Genomic DNA, 16,498 nt, shown 5'->3' with positions numbered 1-16,498 from the left:
TCAACATAGCGGGTGATAGAGGCTGTGGATCGTCAACGTCCGTTGGTATAGCGGTTAGCGGCCGAGCATTGACAATTCCTGTTACCTCCGCCATCAAGGTTGACAAGAGCTCGTGGGTTAGCTGAGCCTTGCCGAGTTCAACGAACATGCCCTCCAAAACGCGACGAATGGTCCCGATCTGCCTTTCCCATACGCCGCCGAAGTATGATGCGTGCGGCGGATTTAGTTCCCACTTGCAACCTTGTTCTGTCACGAACCTTTCGATCTTTCCAAGCTTCATATCGTTGAAAGCATCCTCTAACTCCGATTTCCCTCCGATGAAGTTCGTCCCTCGATTGCAACGAAGTAGTGCCGCCTGGCCTCGTAGTGCGAAGAAGCGCCTGAGAGCACAGATGAAGGCACTTGCATCCATGGACTCTAGGACCTCGATATGTATCGCTCTGCTTGCAAGACAGGTGAATACCAGACCCCAACGCTTCGACTTGGCCGCACCGCCTCTAGTTTTCCTCGTATGTACTTCCCATGGACCGAACACGTCAAAACCGACGTTGGTGAAGGGGGGTCCAACCTCCATTCTGTCTGCAGGTAGGTCGGCCATCTGCTGCTCTAAAGGTCGGCCCCGTAATTTTTTGCAAGTCACGCAGGAATGTATTTCTTTCGATACAACTCGGTATCCTCCAACTATCCAATAGCCAGCTTGGCGAACCGCGCCCCGGGTGATGGACCTCCCTTGATGATGCACTTTACTGTGGTGGTGTCGTACAACCAGGTTGGATACGTGGTCGTTGCGTGGCAAGATGATGGGGTATTTCTCTCCTAACTCGAACTCCGCTCGCCGCAGACGTCCGCCAACGCGGAGTATTCCATTGCTATGTGATGTGTGATATCGGTATCGATTTTGTTATAGGGGTGTAGAAAAACTGTATTTTGACAGGCATCTAGTGCCGAAGACAAACTTCTAGATGGATTTATTGCATGAAACTTTGCACACTTGATGAATTTGCCAATTCAAGTATTATTCTAAAATTTCAGAGCAATCGAGTTAATAGAAGTATGTGATGTGTGATATCGGTATCGATTTTGTTATAGGGGTGTAGAAAAACTGTATTTTGACAGGCATCTAGTGCCGAAGACAAACTTCTAGATGGATTAATTGCATGAAACTTTGCACACTTGATTAATTTGCCAATTCAAGCATTATTCTAAAATTTCAGAGCAATCGAGTTAATAGAAGTATGTGATGTGTGATATCGGTATCGATTTTGTTATAGGGGTGTAGAAAAACTGTATTTTGACAGGCATCTAGTGCCGAAGACAAACTTCTAGATGGATTTATTGCATGAAACTTCAGTTCCAATTCAGGTATTATTCTGATGTTAGCATAATTATTGCTGACAGAGTTTTACAAGGATTGTTTATATTATTGAAAGCGTTTTATCTCATCCCATCCTATGCATAGATTCATAAATACGAGAAAATAACACCAAGGCTTCCAGTCCCCCGACATCATGTCGTATTAGCTGCTCTTTGGCAGGGGTATCATGGGTTGCCACCCACTCACTGTCGCTGGATTTAGGTGTATCTTATGCTAAATTTAATATTCATAGTTCAGGATCGATTTCAACAATTTCCTCGTTTTCTTCACTTGCGGCAATCTCCTCATCGTCCTCATCATCTTCTTCCTCGCTATCAATATACTCATCGACGTCCAACGTCCCGTCAAGCGTTTTTTTAAAAACAGCAATCGCTTCTCTTATCATTTTCTTGCAGAAAAACATCCCAGATTTAATTAAAGCTGCTTCACCAGCCATCGCAAGGCGACTGCAACGCAAAGCTCTGTATTTTCCCTATATACACATGTCACAGTTAAAATGGTTAGTGCAATCAAGGTAAAAATACAAATAACATAATTATCTAAGCTAGACTATTTGATATTTTTAAATTTATATACCACTCGCTTGTTCAGGGCGTATACCTGTTCTGATTGTCGAATATCCTCGTCAACATCCTCATCAAGCAAGTCGTCTAAACCCGGTAAGAAAAGATAATTATTTTTGAAACTGATATTATAAAGTCACCATTTAAATATTATCATGACTGGTCACCACTTTTAATTCTTTATTGAAAAAACCTCGAGTGTCAATGTCAGACCTACCGTCGCTCCTCCCTAAAAATTACTTGATAGTAATTACTAAAAATGACGTTTACGTACTTAGGTATTATTTTATCTACCAACCATTAATAATGGAACGTAATCGAGTATCAAGACTTGGCAAAATGTTGTCTTTGTAGTAACACAAAAATTTGTACATTTCATCTTCCAAAAGACCCAGTTCTTCTTTTAGTCGAATGCCATTAAGGTACACTTCAACGGGTTTTCTTTTTAAGCGTAAAGATAGCGCCACTAAATCGTGTGAGAAACATAATTTTACCGAAATATGAGCACTATAAATATAAACATACAGTTCTTCGCAACAAACAGTTTTTCTCTAAATGTTCGCATATAACTGATTTACAATACAGTCCCAAATTGAGTTGCAATTACCTGATAATTATAATGTATGTAGGTATGTATGTTTGTATGTATGTACAGTACCTCTGTTGTCTTGTGGGTCAATCCAAGGAAAATTACCATCCAAAGCAGTCTCAGATGTGATATCATCTTCTTCAGGACCAGTTTCTAACAACCGATTTACCACATTATATTGCGTGATGGAATCGCTAAGTTTTTTCTTTTCCAGAGCATTTTTGCTACGCAATCTAGCCCTTTGTTTCGACGAATCTGAAACATTCCAACAGTATATTAAATACATACGTACTTTCATTTAAAACATTTACATTATTAACTACGACCACAGTTTAAAGTTTCTGTTATTAAAGTTCCTGTTAAAATAAATGTATACTTAAACCTGCTAGGCGGCTAATATTTTTCTTTCGCTGTGAAATAGAAAAGCATAACATTTCAATCTCTTCGCGAATAGAAATTCTTTTTCTGACAGCCAAAAGATTTTTCCCCTCTTGCAGGGCTTGTTGCTTCCCTAACTCATTTCCAACTACACATAGAGTCGATTCAAGGTTTCTTAATTTCTTTTCTTTCTTATCCATTTCCTGATGTTTTGCCAAGGCTTGAGCATACAATCCTGAATTCCCGTCGTTTATTTCTGTTTCAGCTTCATCACCAGCAACATCGAGGAACGGCTTCAAAGCGATAGCTTCGCGCACTTCGGTATACAGCTCATAGTAAGAAACAAGATCACCTTCACGCTTCGTCATCTCAAACTTCGACCCTGGAAACACAAATGTAAGTACAGGTAACTATAGTTAGTCTATAGCCCTAATTTAACGGGATAAAATTTCAAGCGAAAGGCGAAATATTTTGCCTGCTTCTTTTGAATTGTGAGCAATGAAGCAGAGTTAATTTTTTCAAGTGGTCGAAATTCAAAAGAAACAGGCGAAATATTTCGCATTTCGCGGAGAAAAGGCGCCCGTGGAATTAGGCCCTATAACCGGCATTGTAGAGCATGTACACGCTACTGTCTGTATAGTAGTTTGCGAGTTTTAAACATTCCACCTGATACACCTCACGCGTTTGAATCAAGCAAGTTGAAATGAATAAAATGCGTATAATTACGTACGTTTCCCACACGCTGTTATTTCAGCAGCCCAATTACCGAACTCTTCACGATATGCTGAAAGATTTAGCTCGTTTACCAGCTCATCAAGTTCCTTCTTATTTTCTTCTATTAACTTCTTTACCTGTCACAAGAGAATTGAATTATAAATATCAAAAGTCTTTTTAGTTTACTGAGAAAAACTATTGAATAATAAAATTTACGAATAAACAAACATACATATTTCTTGCAAAGAGTGATTGGCAGCTTAAGAATCTTTAACTTGTTCCAGTGAAGAACATGCTCCGTTAGTGCTTCATTGCGACCTGTCGTATATAAATGAAAAAGCTTAATCCGTCAATGGCAAATGTAAGTCTTCAGAAATTAAGAGGTAAGTAGTCTAATGTAACAAAGTGTTGAAAACGATGAAAAATATAACATTTAGACATTATAATCAATAAACCACAGCAAATTCACACGCAATCAATACATTTTACAGGAAACCTAAAAATTCGAACAGCTACGTACCTGCTGCATGCATGTATTTTGTTGTTGATCCCAATCTCGAGATGTAGCTGTTGATTTGCTCAACCTCTTCACCTGCAGTGTAACCACTTCCAATTTGCCAACGTCCACCCCATGTAACCTGAAAGGTATGAACATTATAAGTATGCAATTTGAATGATTCTCCTAATTAAAATTGGTTAACATTTGTTTTATTAAAATACTGGCAAGACCAAACATGAGCTTTACCATGCATGAATGTATAATGTGGGCCATCAAAAAGGCTTCATCAGGTGACAAATCTTTGGGAAGCGAAATAAACCAAGGCCAGTACTTACAAATCACATCTTGCCATAAGAACTTAACTTTATGGTGAATTAGTCGGTTGATTTGCAAATAATGTGTGTATCCATACAGTTCACCTTGATGCATATTCACAGCAGATTGAGCCAGAGAATGTCTACAGCCTGCTACAACAAGACCAGTTTCATCAAGTTTGGATTGGCGGTTGACCGTATTCCTTGCAGCTTTCCAATGAGAGGAACCACAATAGGAATTACTTGAATGACCCTAGGAGGATTGAATATGATTTATAAGTATAACTCTTATGCAGTTTTGGTATATTATTATTGTACACAAAACTGTTATCATTGCACAATTCTCCATAATTCCTCACAATCATGATCATACCTTAGCTGAGTTGTTGGAATAAACATTGTTCAAGTGCTCCTCTACCAGTTCATCATCTTCAATGAATGTATTTTCATAGTAGCATTTTCTTTCACCTCTATAAACAAATTACATAAATCATGGACATTTGGTCAGTATGATTTTAGCCAGGCAACAACACAATACCTTGGCACACTGTTGTATCTATAAAGTTTAGCGTTTCCATCAACATGACACGAATGTTGGGATCTAAAACATGATGGGCAATTTGCCCATTGTTTTTCTTGTAAGATGTCAACTTCATGCATGGCAAAACACCATTCTTTGAATGCACGATGAAACACTGATGTGTTGATGATACCTGACTAAAAATTGATCAAGAAGATTATGCACAGTTTTAGACCACTACAGGTACAAAATTTGATTGATCTATGTACAGTGACCTAAGTATGATTTACTAACCCTGCCCTTTTCACTAGATATGGAGGCCAAGGACCTAAGAAATGCTGTCTCAGATGTGCCTGGCATATACTTTCGCAGTGAATCCCAAACTCTGAACACATCTTCACAGAAGATGTAATTAAGATTCTTTGGGCCACCTGGCCAATACCCTTCATTAATTATCTTCTCCAGTGTTAATGGTGAGAACTGTTGATCACATCCAGTGCAACTGTATGTGAATAAATACAAATCAAATCTTCCTGCAAGAAAACATTGAAAATCAAGATAAGCTGATAGTAACTACAATTTTAGAGCACATGATGTAGTGCACACCACTGTACAACACAGCTCAACTCGTACCTTTGGCTGTTATAAGAATGCACATTTCATTAGAGGGGATGATAGAAAGTGTATCCTGGCCCTTGCAATAAATACATTCTTTGCAAAATAAAAATGGAGCATATCTTCCTGTAAAAAATGTAATAATCAGTCTATTTTATACAGTATAAGATTACTGAACCAGTACTTGTAGTATAGCTGAAATGATTGTATAAAAAATAAATGCATGCATAGCAATATTTATAATTGATATATTTCACAGTTTCTGGAACAAGATTATCAAGAATATAGTCAGCATCTGAACAAACCAATGATAATTTTTGAATTAATAAATTTACAATAATCACTTACTGTTGAAGCCTGGAGATCCATCTGGCAGGACTGTTTCAGTTGGAGGAACTGCTTGATAAAATCCATTTATCCAAATATCACGGTCATGCAAAGGTTTTTTCTCATGAGCTGTCTCATCACAATTGTTACAGAGTAATGCATCTGGTCCACAGTGGCGACACCGAACAACAGCTCTGTCTTCTCCGCACAAGAAGCAAACAGCCCCAGTTTTAGGAATTGCTTGACTTTTTAAAACAGCAGCAAATATAGCAGATCTACTATTTTCCCATGCAGCATCCACAGACTGCATTCTTCTTGTCCACATGGACTGGGTACTGGACTTCATTTCTTGAGTCAAACTTTCACAATTTGCTATACAGGTGGTCAAATTTTCTACAAATTATAAATAATAGACTTTGCATATGAATTGCACAGTAATGCTTGCACGCCAGCGTTGAGTAGTATTCGTAATAAGTAGTAGTAATAAATGAAACATCACAGTATATAGGGATGAGACTAACTTCTTTGTAGAGAAGCATCAGATGATTCTTCATTAATGATGTCAAAATCAAAACCACTATCTGATTCAAATGGGCAAAGGTCAACGTCGTCGCTCTCTAAAGATACAATAATTATTTACTGTGACAGCGCTATCACGCAATATATATATATATATATATTGCGGATATTCTATAAATATTATGATTAATTTACCAGTGACACTACTAGTTTGGCCAGAGGTAGCTCGCTTTTTGCTTTTTTTGCGTTCAGCAACAGAGCGGTATTTGTAATTGGAATCACGTATTCTTTTACCACTGCTATCGTACGTGAGGAAGAAGTCGCTCTGCTTTGGGGTCTTTTTTTTCTCTATTGTACCGGTTAATTCGCGTAAGTTTTCTAAACTAGCCTCCAAGGAAAGTCGTTGTTGTGATGACCGCTTTGACGATTTAGCGCACTCTTTGGCAGCCGCCATATTGTGTGATATTACCATATGGCGCATCACGCGGACCAATCTCTGGGCTCTGGGTCCTACAAGTGTTTGAGGCTTGAACTATGTATTATGCATATTCTTACGGCATTTGACATATACCTATAATAGGTATTCTTAGAGTGAGGATGTGTTGGACAGACAGAATCAAATCCAAATTTCGACAATACATAAATGCGCGCAAAAGCCTGGGTCGAGTGAACTCTGGAGAAACATCAGTACGTCCAGAATAGTGTCACAGAGCATACAGAGGTTTGACTTGGCATTAATTATGCGTTCCTAGCGGCCATGTTGTTAGCCAGTGCGCTAAAGAGAGGCCCTATCCCCCCCGAACATTATAAATAGCCATCGCTATATAAATAAACAGATCGCTCCCACTTCTATACTCTTCTATACTCTTCTAAAGGATAAGAACTAACAAAATCTGGTTTTGAGAAAAAAATTGAGCAACGTTTTTGTCAAAAATGCGATTTCTCCAGATAGTTCTGTCTCGGCTGTTTATATTCCATTATGTGTTCAAGCCGCCGCCATATGCTTTCCCGGGGGGAGAAGGCCTCTCTTGAGCGCACTTGGCTAAGCGAGGGGTACGCAAAATTAACGGCAGTCAAACCTCTGTATGCTCTGTGATAGTGTGCTGCCTCGCTGAGGCTCGGCAGCAAATATGATTCAGCTACAACTTTGAACTAAAAAAAACAGGGCTACACAATAGCCATGAAAATCGTAATGAGCGTGATAACTCTGGATAACTCTAACATTGACCTTATCATGATGCTAATAAGCTTAACATTTGCCTTATCGTTTGATAATTTTGAGCAAAGCTCTCTTTATTATTGTATAAATGTGTACCAAATGGCACTGAATAGTCACAATGTATATCGATGACTTATATTTATGATGATTCCTCTGATGTAAAGCCATAATATTTAAAAAATATAGCATGTTAACATTGATCTTATCATTATGCTAATTAGCTTAACATTCACCTTAGATCATTTGATAATTTTGAACAAAATTCCCATTATTTTTGTGTAAATGTGTACTAAATGTCACCATATAGTCACAAGACATATCGATGAGCTATATTTATGACGAATCTTCTGATACAAAGCCATAATATTTAAAAAATATAACATCTTAACATTGACCTTATCATTATGCTAATTAGCTTAACATTCACCTTATCATTTGATAATTTTGAGCAAAACTCTCTTTATTATTGTATAAATGTGTACCAAATGGCAATAAATAGTCACAATGCATATTGATGACTTATATTGATAATGATTCCTCTGATGTAAAGCCAAAGTATAGAAAAAATATAGCATGTTAACATTGACCTTATCATTATATTTTGTTGTATAATGTTCACTCCCCCCTGGTAAATGGTTCTTTTGCAACAAATAGACTCCTTAAGTAGATAAGTTAAAAATAATGGGAAAATAAAAGTGGCATCTTAACATTCTACTTATCATGTAGTGTGGACGCGGACGGGGACAAGGACGGGGACGGGGACGCCAAGACTATAGCAATAGCTCTCTTGCACTAAAGTGCAGGCGAGCTAAAAATGGTTTGGTTTCTCGAATAGTAAATGAAATACGAGTATTGTATGGTCAGACGGTTGGTAAAAAGTGCCCTTTGCCTTTGTCTAAAATATTTTAACCAAATTCAACATAGGCGATAAAAATAAAAAACCTAATAATGCAACTTGTAGTTTTTGACTACACACTTATGTTTATGTTCCAACAATTACCTCAATAAAGCATGTATAGTTTATGAAAAAACACAGAAATGGAATGCCATTGAGAAATAACGTTCATGTACATTTGTTCACACCAATCAATCACCATGAACGCACACATGGGCGAGTAAATATCGACTCGACAAAAATGAAATATTGTTTAAATTCAAAGCTTTTTAACCTGCAATTGCGATTCAGCTAATTGACAATAAAATAAAGTTGTGTAGAACAATTAAACTTTGATGGCTGACCGAAATATTCCTGTGTAATGATGATACGTTGTTCAATATTAAATATTGAATCTCGGAAGTAATTAACGCGGTAACTGACACTGAGTATAAAATCCTCTCGGATTGCGCTACAGAAACCAGATTAACACTGTCTTCCAAACTGATACGAGGGAAAGATTTTAAAAGTTTCTTTCAAAGAAGAGTTCAGGTAAAATGCTTCTTCTTTCATTAATAATACATAATGTATTCAAGAGAACATATTAGCAATATTTGAACAGATTATTAGACTATGAGATATAAAAATTTATTTATGAGATCATTCTTGCCCATGCAGTTAGTTGTAACATATGGTGGTTCGTATAAAAATCTTCTATAATGATCTGGAATGAGTGATCGAAAATTTTAGTTATATATTTTTTTCTGTATGGCTCTGTACTGTTAGAAACTACTCGGAATACTAGTTGAGCACTTGAGCTAGCCTATTGGACAAGGTAATAGTTATCAATAACTGTCCGAAAGTTGAAAGCAAAACTTTGAGTCATGTGAAAATTTGAATTTTGCTTGAGCATGTATATAAATGCTTGAATGTTCACACATGAGTTCTAAAGAGGAAATGTATGAAGGAATTAAGGATACCTCTGAAACATATTTTACTATATGTTTAAAAACTTAACCTTAATGATAGTTTAAGTTTTGAGTACTGTACTTAATCTTGAACAAAGATATAAGTAATTAAAAATTTCAACAATATTTCTTTCTTTTTTATTAATTGATGCATGCTTTTCTTCCTAATTGTTTCCTTTAACAACTAAGATCAGACACTTGTCTCATTACAACTCACGCGAATGCTGCATGATACTATACGACTTTAACTAAACGTCGCAGCTTAGGTTGGCTGCATATAATGGTCAAATATTATTGGGTAAAAGCTTTCATTTTAAACGATATGTTCTCTAAATATACGTTTTCTTTCACATATAACAGCACATACCGATGTTAACGACCACATCTGAAAACAAACGAATCAATGGTTTCTTCTTTCTTGCCGTATTTTTAGACATATTAGAGACCTTTAGTTTGACGTTTACGGCAAACGCCAAACCGCTAGCAAAGTTTGTGTTTTAACTCCACTCTCTTTAAGTGTGCGGCAATTTCGCTAAATTACAAACGTTCTACAAAAAACTTGTGATGTTCAGCAGGAATGTAAAAAGGCAATAGGCTATTTCTGATGTATTTAGAAAAGTAGCAAATTCAGCTTTGCCGTATATGTTTCACGTTCGCCGTATAAAATTTAATGCCTGAACGTCTGAGGGTGTTTGCAGTCGTTCAAGCATTAAATTTTATACGGCGAACGTGAAACATATACGGCAAAGCTGAATTTGCTACTTTTCTAAATACATCAGAAATAGCCTATTGCTTTCCTACATTACTGCTGAACATCACAAGTTTTATGCAGAACGTTTGTAATTTAGCGAAATTGCCGGACACTTAAAGATAGCGGAGTTAAAACACAAACATTGTTAGCGGTTAGGCGTTTGCCGTAAACGTCAAACTAAAGGTCTCTATTGCTCAAGTTTCCTTCAGTAGTTATTCTAAGTAGCCAAATAGTTAAACCTTTGCAGTAATTTCACATTCATTTGAGGGCGTTGTTACATATTATCATGTCTATATCACAAATACGCACTCTTTGGAATATTATTCTCTCATTATTTTGAGCGAAATTGTTTATGAATATTAAGAATATTGTTTGTGTTTGGAAATTTGCATTGTGTGAAATTAGAAGATAATTTGGATATCGGGAAGGTCTTTAGAGACGTTCTCCTTACCCATGCATTCGGCGAATTGATTTACAAGCAGGAAAAATAAACTGCTAGAAGTTATTACTAAATTATTATTGAAAATGACAACTGTGCTATACTCCTGATGGGCGGGAATACTGCATGGGAAACACGATAAACTTTCATAAGTCAGGAAAAATCAGTTGATTGGATTACCGATATATAAGGCCTGAATAAACATGTTAACGTGAGAATTAGCCAAAGGCAAAAATCCTCCAAAAAAGTGTTATAAAAACCATGGTAACTTGTTTGCTGGCATGCATTTAGCAAAAAATTTGGACCTCATGATGGAGAAATCAAGGTTCATAAATTGCGGAATTTTCGCATTCTGAACAATATCTCATCCCACGCTCAATGCCTTGGCAACTCAGTGAAACGAAACGGGTCGCTTCTCCAGAACGACGCCACTTAAATTATAAAATGAGTGGGATTAAACCTCACGGTAACCTCTCCAAAAGAAGCGCGATAAACAGGACGTTATACACACCTTCTTTTAAGAAAGGGTAAACACATCGCTATTGAAGCAACGTTGAACGCATTGCGATATATTCACACAGAATTGACGCTCGCGTTTTCAAGTTGGTAAGTTACTTGCTACAATATCTAAGATAAGTTATTTCTTTTTGCATGCATGTGCATTCTGTTATCAAAAAATTTTGAGATTTACAATCTGTGATGTTCATTCAGCTCATGGCTGCAGAATTTGCGGCTCTCAATCGATGAGGATGGATGAAATCTCATCTTTAACCTTTAACGCACTAAATCATGCTGAGAATCTCCTAACTTTGGATATAGATTTAATATTTTTTCATATATATCATGCGGTGAGAATATTTATCAGCTATAAAACATGAATGAAAAATATCGCATGTAACTATAAAAAAAATGTTATCACGTAACTACTTTTTTGATTATGTTTACTATGGGGAACTATTATATCATGCACATATATGGTAATATGGTATACTGTATACATATTGGTTATAATAATATATACGCATTATCATTCTTCCTGTGAACAATTAGTTTAATGAAATCACAATTGAAATAACTTGAGTCAATATTGAATCGGGACTGTACGGCGCTGCATGGCCATTGACTGAACTTAAGGCAAATTCCTATATCTATCAAGTATTTTAAAAAAACTCTGTAAAAGGGGATCTTGGCTGAGCATAAAAATAAAAGCAAAATATTTAATGCACCAAAGACCGAAAATAAATCTTAAATATTTAAGGATGAATAATTATATCAACAATTAGGTATGCATGAGATTCGAGGTACTTTTTTACTGTTGGAGTAATGGATAAAATAATTTTCATCCAAGCGTCAACAGGATACTCAGTGGCAGCGAGGCTAGCTGACCGCATTACATTGCCGCAAACCTGAACTGTTAACAATTGTATCTTATAGTATATTTTATATATGAACATGTTAATAACTGCCTCATATTGATTGATGTGGCTTCCCAGGAACTCTGGCAGAGAGAAGAGTTTGATTTGTAAAAATAGAAATGATAAAAACAACAACACTATAGTTACTATTGAGATCGTACTTATCGTACTGATTGCTTATCCAATGATTTTCCTAGCGTCTCCAATTTTCGAGCACAAGCGCGGAAATGTACCTGTTTCGATTTCTGGTAATCCTTTTGTGATCGTTGGAGCAGAGTTCAGACACTGTTTACATGGTTCTGGAAAGGTACAACGCATTTTTTTACAATTATTTTTTACACAATTATTTTTTTTTTCATTACCAAAGTCTATATATAGGATGCGATAGGTAGTTGGAAGCCAAAGCCTGTACACGAGCACAACTACGGAAGGAATCGAATAAAATTACAAGGAACGCGAAAACTAAATTGTTCGGCTGCTGTACAACTACGGCATATTGAAGTATTCGACGACTTTGAATTACCAAATGATTTGCCTACTCCTAACAGCATCCGAATGGCCAAAGAGAAAACGCTAGAAAAGCTTAAAAAAAACTGGGTTCAAATGAGGCGTTAAAGACATCTACACGACACTACTTGAAAATCCCTTTAAGCAAGGAGCATTCAGGGCATCCAGTTGGAGAAAGTTCGTCGGTAAACCAAGTAATTGAAAAAAGAATCATCGAACGAATCTATGATCTCGCAAAGAAAAATGTCACTGGTGTAAAGGAGGTTAAACGATGTCTGGACGAATTCGTGGAAAAAGAGCTATTTTCTGGTGCTCCGAAACACACGTGGCCAAGGAAAACAAATCGCAGATACTATCCGAGTTCCAAGGACTTACGAAATCATATTTCAAAAGCTATTGCCGCTGGAAAATAGTGCAACGATGACCAAGAGTCTCTTCTTCGAAAGATAACTGATTTAAAAAAGTCTTCGCCAAGTACAAGATTCTTCCTGCGAACCCAAGAGGGCGAACCGAACTATTTTGGTGCCAGCGTGCCCACTAACGACAGCGATAATTTTCTTTTTGTTCATCAAGAAGAGTGGCAACAAAAACTTCTTCTGAAATATGGAAGCGATCTTGTCCTACTTGACGCGACGTACAAAACCACGAAATATGCCATGCCGTTGTTCTTCTTGTGCGTAAACACCAACGTTGGCTACAAAGTAGTTGCTGAGTTTATGTGTCAACACGAGGACGAAACGTCCATATCCGAAGCCTTGGGGATCTTGCGAGGATGGAACCGGGACTGGAGTCCAAAATACTTTATGGTGGATTTTTCAGCCGCTGAAATTGGGGCGATCGAAACGTGCTTTCCTGGTGTTATTGCATATATCTGTGATTTCCACCGTCAGCAGGCAATCCAGCGTTGGGTCAGATTGGGGAAAAACGGGCTTGATCAGAGTGACCAAGAGTTTCTCCAGAAATCAATGACAACAATTGGCAGAGTTGCAACAGAGGCGCAGTATAACGACGAGTTATCCAAGCTTCGCCAATCAATGCTCTATAAAACAAAGGGAAATGTGAGAAGTTATGTGGAAAAAACGTGGATCGCTTGTCATTTTCGCTGGTGTCACGCCTTTCGAAAATCACAAGCATTAAACATCGTCAATACCAATAACGGAGTCGAGTCTATGAACAGGCTATTCAAGTACGACTACCTACCCAGATCCATTGACAAATCACTCTACGGCATCGTCGTCATGATTGTATGTTCTTTCCTGCCAGATTCATATCAAACCAACCTAAGTGCTAACTTACGTTTGAGCGGTTCATACCGAAAGTACAACGCGATTGTTCATGACTACCTGCAAAACCGTCCACCAAACTTCGTTAAACATTGTCTTAAAAATAAATTCGCTGCCCAGGAGATCCAGGAAAAGGACATTACTTGTTTAAACGATCAACAAGGGAAGTTTCTGGTCAAAAGTTCAAACAAGAAACTGAGCTACCTGGTTAAATTCTCATTTTCGAGCTGCACATGCGAATCTTGGAGGCAATCCACTTTTCCATGCAAGCATTTCTTTGCGATCTTTAATTTCTTTTCCAAGTGGCAATTTTCGAGCTTGTCTTTGGCCTATCGAGAAAGCGTCTTTATTACACTAGATACTAACGGTTTTCTAATCATTCCACCAACTTCCATAAAGAAAACAGTAGATCCACCTGAAACTCCAGACGTAACTCCAGAGGGATCACCACCGGACTTGCAAGCACTTGGAAGCAATCAGTCTTTGTCTGCAAACAATTTCACCTCACCAGTAGAACCCGGCACTCTTGCGACACTCAAGAGGCAGTTTCAAGATAAGCTCTCTGGACTGAAGAATATCTCGTTTTTGGTAGAAGATGCGAAGATGCTTCGAGACGCGATAAACATTGCTGACAATCTACAAGTGGCACTTCGCTCAACTTGTCCAAAGGTAGATGGACTTTTTCTTAGAAGTAGCCCTGAAAAGAAGAAATTGAAAATTACATCAACAGATTACCATAAAGTATTTCATAAGAAGTTGTCTCTTAGGAAAAAACGGAAGAAGATCGTTTCACCAACAAATATCAACACAAATAAGGTAAAAAATTTTTTTAAAAAATTAAATGACTCTTCCCCACCTACAATACAGAAAACAACCATTTATATCGCTGTTACAACAAATTTTATTGATCTTCTTTTACAGGAATTACTTGTACAAGAGCACCCATTCATTGATCTTACTCTGGACCCACCCAATGAAGAGTTATCCGATCCTGACACAAAACCATTACTCGAAAACAGGTGCATATACTATCATTTTTAAGTCTCTGTAATGCTTGTATCTATATCGTTATACTCAGTTATTGCTCAGATTACAGAATACCTGAACCCAAAATTGAGAATAAGATTCTTTAACAATTAATTTAATCTTTAACGTTTAGCCCTGCGTTATCTCAGATATAGAATGAGAAAAGCACATAAAGAGATTTAGCCAATACAGAGTTTATGGAATGAGCATATTAAATACAGTTTCTTTTCAGCTGTGATTTTCCAATGGAAATTGAAGACATGGTCAAGTCATTAAATGACAGCTCATCCACAACAAAATACCTCTCGCCATACGAAAGAATTATTTACGCGTGCAAGAATGGGTCTCAGAACACAGTACTGGAATTTGGACCCGTGAAACTAAACATATCAGACATGTGCACATTACTCCCCCCTGGCTATAGCATCATGTTCAAGGAAATAAAGTCAGTTGTACACAAAAATTTTGTTCCTGGTTGGCTTATAGATAAGGTAGTTACTTTTTTAAAGTTATATTAAATTTCCAAATAGCAAGTTCACAGAGTGATTTATAAAAAATTGCATGCATGTTCGACAAGATTAAGTTATATAATATCCATAGGTAATCTATGTACACTTGTACAGTACCAATGGTAATTAAATCGCATTGTATAAAGGTGATAGAAGCATTTCTGTGGAAATTACGCATATACATGCAATCCAGAAACGTTCTATGCAGATACCACCCTTTGTGAACTATTCAAAGGCAGTCGAGCACCCGCAGACTATGGTTTGGAGAAAGTTTTAGTGGCATAGAGAAAATGTTTATCCCCATGAACATCACTTCAAACCACTGGACACTGTTGGTATTATGAAACATTCATTTACTATGTTTTGATCATCTTTATGCAGCTAGTTAATATTGTATGGATAATGTTGTTATGATTTACAGGTGATCATTTGCAAAAAGTCACTTCGATTATATCTTGATCCTTTACATCATCATCAACAGCAGCAATCAATAACATTTACAAACAATTCAGCATTAAAGCAACTCATTGACAACATAAGGTATGAAAAAATTTGTGTTGTGCACTGGTCCACATCCCAAAGATGATTAGACTACACTCATATATAATACTGTTTGGAGCAGCAAAGACTTGTAGTTTTTTTCTTTCATCGTGCAATGCAAAGGACAAACCTGGACATATTTATTTCCTAATTTTTTAAGCACTGTGGTGGATATCAAAACTGTTTGGAAGAGCAAGGATTGGGAGGGTATAGAGCCTAGACACTTTGTGCAGCAGGATAACCATAACTGTGGTGTTCTGGTTTGTTTGGTTAGTATCCATCATCATGTAGGTAATTTTAGGACATATTACCAGATAATGTGTTAACACAAATGCTTAAATTTAACTGTATATAAAGTTCACTTGCCTGTCAAAATATTTTTTTATTTTCAGTTTGCACGCTGTATAACCAGGGAAGAACCGCTTGACTAATCTTTTAACATCAATAGTGAAAGAGAGAAACTTGCATATTCACTTTTTGGAAGCTGTTATGATGACTTTGCTGAGTAAGATTCTGTCATTACATTACATGCATGTACACTTGCATATGATATT

The 16,498-nt window shown here is 37.0% G+C and overlaps 3 protein-coding genes and 1 long non-coding RNA gene across 5 annotated transcripts; 2 read left to right on the top strand and 2 right to left on the bottom strand.

Moving 5' to 3' along the window:
• The first annotated feature begins 218 nt into the window (after nucleotides 1-218).
• Nucleotides 219-4,200, top strand: LOC114541749. Of its 2 annotated transcripts, none has more exons than XR_003689336.1 (6): nucleotides 219-1,362; nucleotides 1,771-1,874; nucleotides 1,967-2,034; nucleotides 3,171-3,301; nucleotides 3,904-4,002; nucleotides 4,111-4,200. It is a non-coding gene; the product is annotated as an uncharacterized LOC114541749 (long non-coding RNA). The 2 variants fall into 2 exon arrangements; XR_003689335.1 differs by having other exon boundaries at nucleotides 1,771-1,889.
• A 101-nt stretch (nucleotides 4,201-4,301) lies between these two features.
• Nucleotides 4,302-5,113, bottom strand: LOC114541762. Its single transcript, XM_028561563.1, has 3 exons — nucleotides 4,971-5,113; nucleotides 4,806-4,902; nucleotides 4,302-4,685 (listed from the first exon to the last, which is right to left on the bottom strand). The coding sequence occupies exons 1-3, from the start codon at nucleotides 5,090-5,092 to the stop codon at nucleotides 4,302-4,304; spliced, it is 603 nt and encodes a 200-aa protein (XP_028417364.1). The 5' UTR covers nucleotides 5,093-5,113.
• A 100-nt stretch (nucleotides 5,114-5,213) lies between these two features.
• LOC114541748 lies at nucleotides 5,214-6,422 on the bottom strand. The gene is made up of 4 exons (XM_028561554.1): nucleotides 6,416-6,422; nucleotides 5,916-6,287; nucleotides 5,586-5,693; nucleotides 5,214-5,485 (listed from the first exon to the last, which is right to left on the bottom strand). Exons 2-4 carry the CDS (start codon nucleotides 6,238-6,240, stop codon nucleotides 5,214-5,216), a joined length of 705 nt encoding a protein of 234 aa, XP_028417355.1. The 5' UTR covers nucleotides 6,241-6,287; nucleotides 6,416-6,422.
• Nucleotides 6,423-12,372: 5,950 nt separating this feature from the next.
• Nucleotides 12,373-14,574, top strand: LOC114541761 (the record flags this gene model as incomplete). Its single annotated transcript, XM_028561562.1, has 4 exons — nucleotides 12,373-12,386; nucleotides 12,732-12,849; nucleotides 13,000-13,347; nucleotides 13,699-14,574. Coding segments are annotated over exons 1-4 (1,356 nt in total), but the record flags the coding sequence as incomplete, so codon positions are not given.
• Nucleotides 14,575-16,498: the final 1,924 nt, after the last annotated feature.

This window comes from Dendronephthya gigantea, unplaced genomic scaffold, assembly GCF_004324835.1.
Source record: "Dendronephthya gigantea isolate DGI-Jeju-01 unplaced genomic scaffold, DenGig_1.0 000308F, whole genome shotgun sequence".
Taxonomy (NCBI): domain Eukaryota; kingdom Metazoa; phylum Cnidaria; class Anthozoa; order Malacalcyonacea; family Nephtheidae; genus Dendronephthya; species Dendronephthya gigantea.
This window is presented reverse-complemented; position numbering and strand designations above follow the sequence as displayed.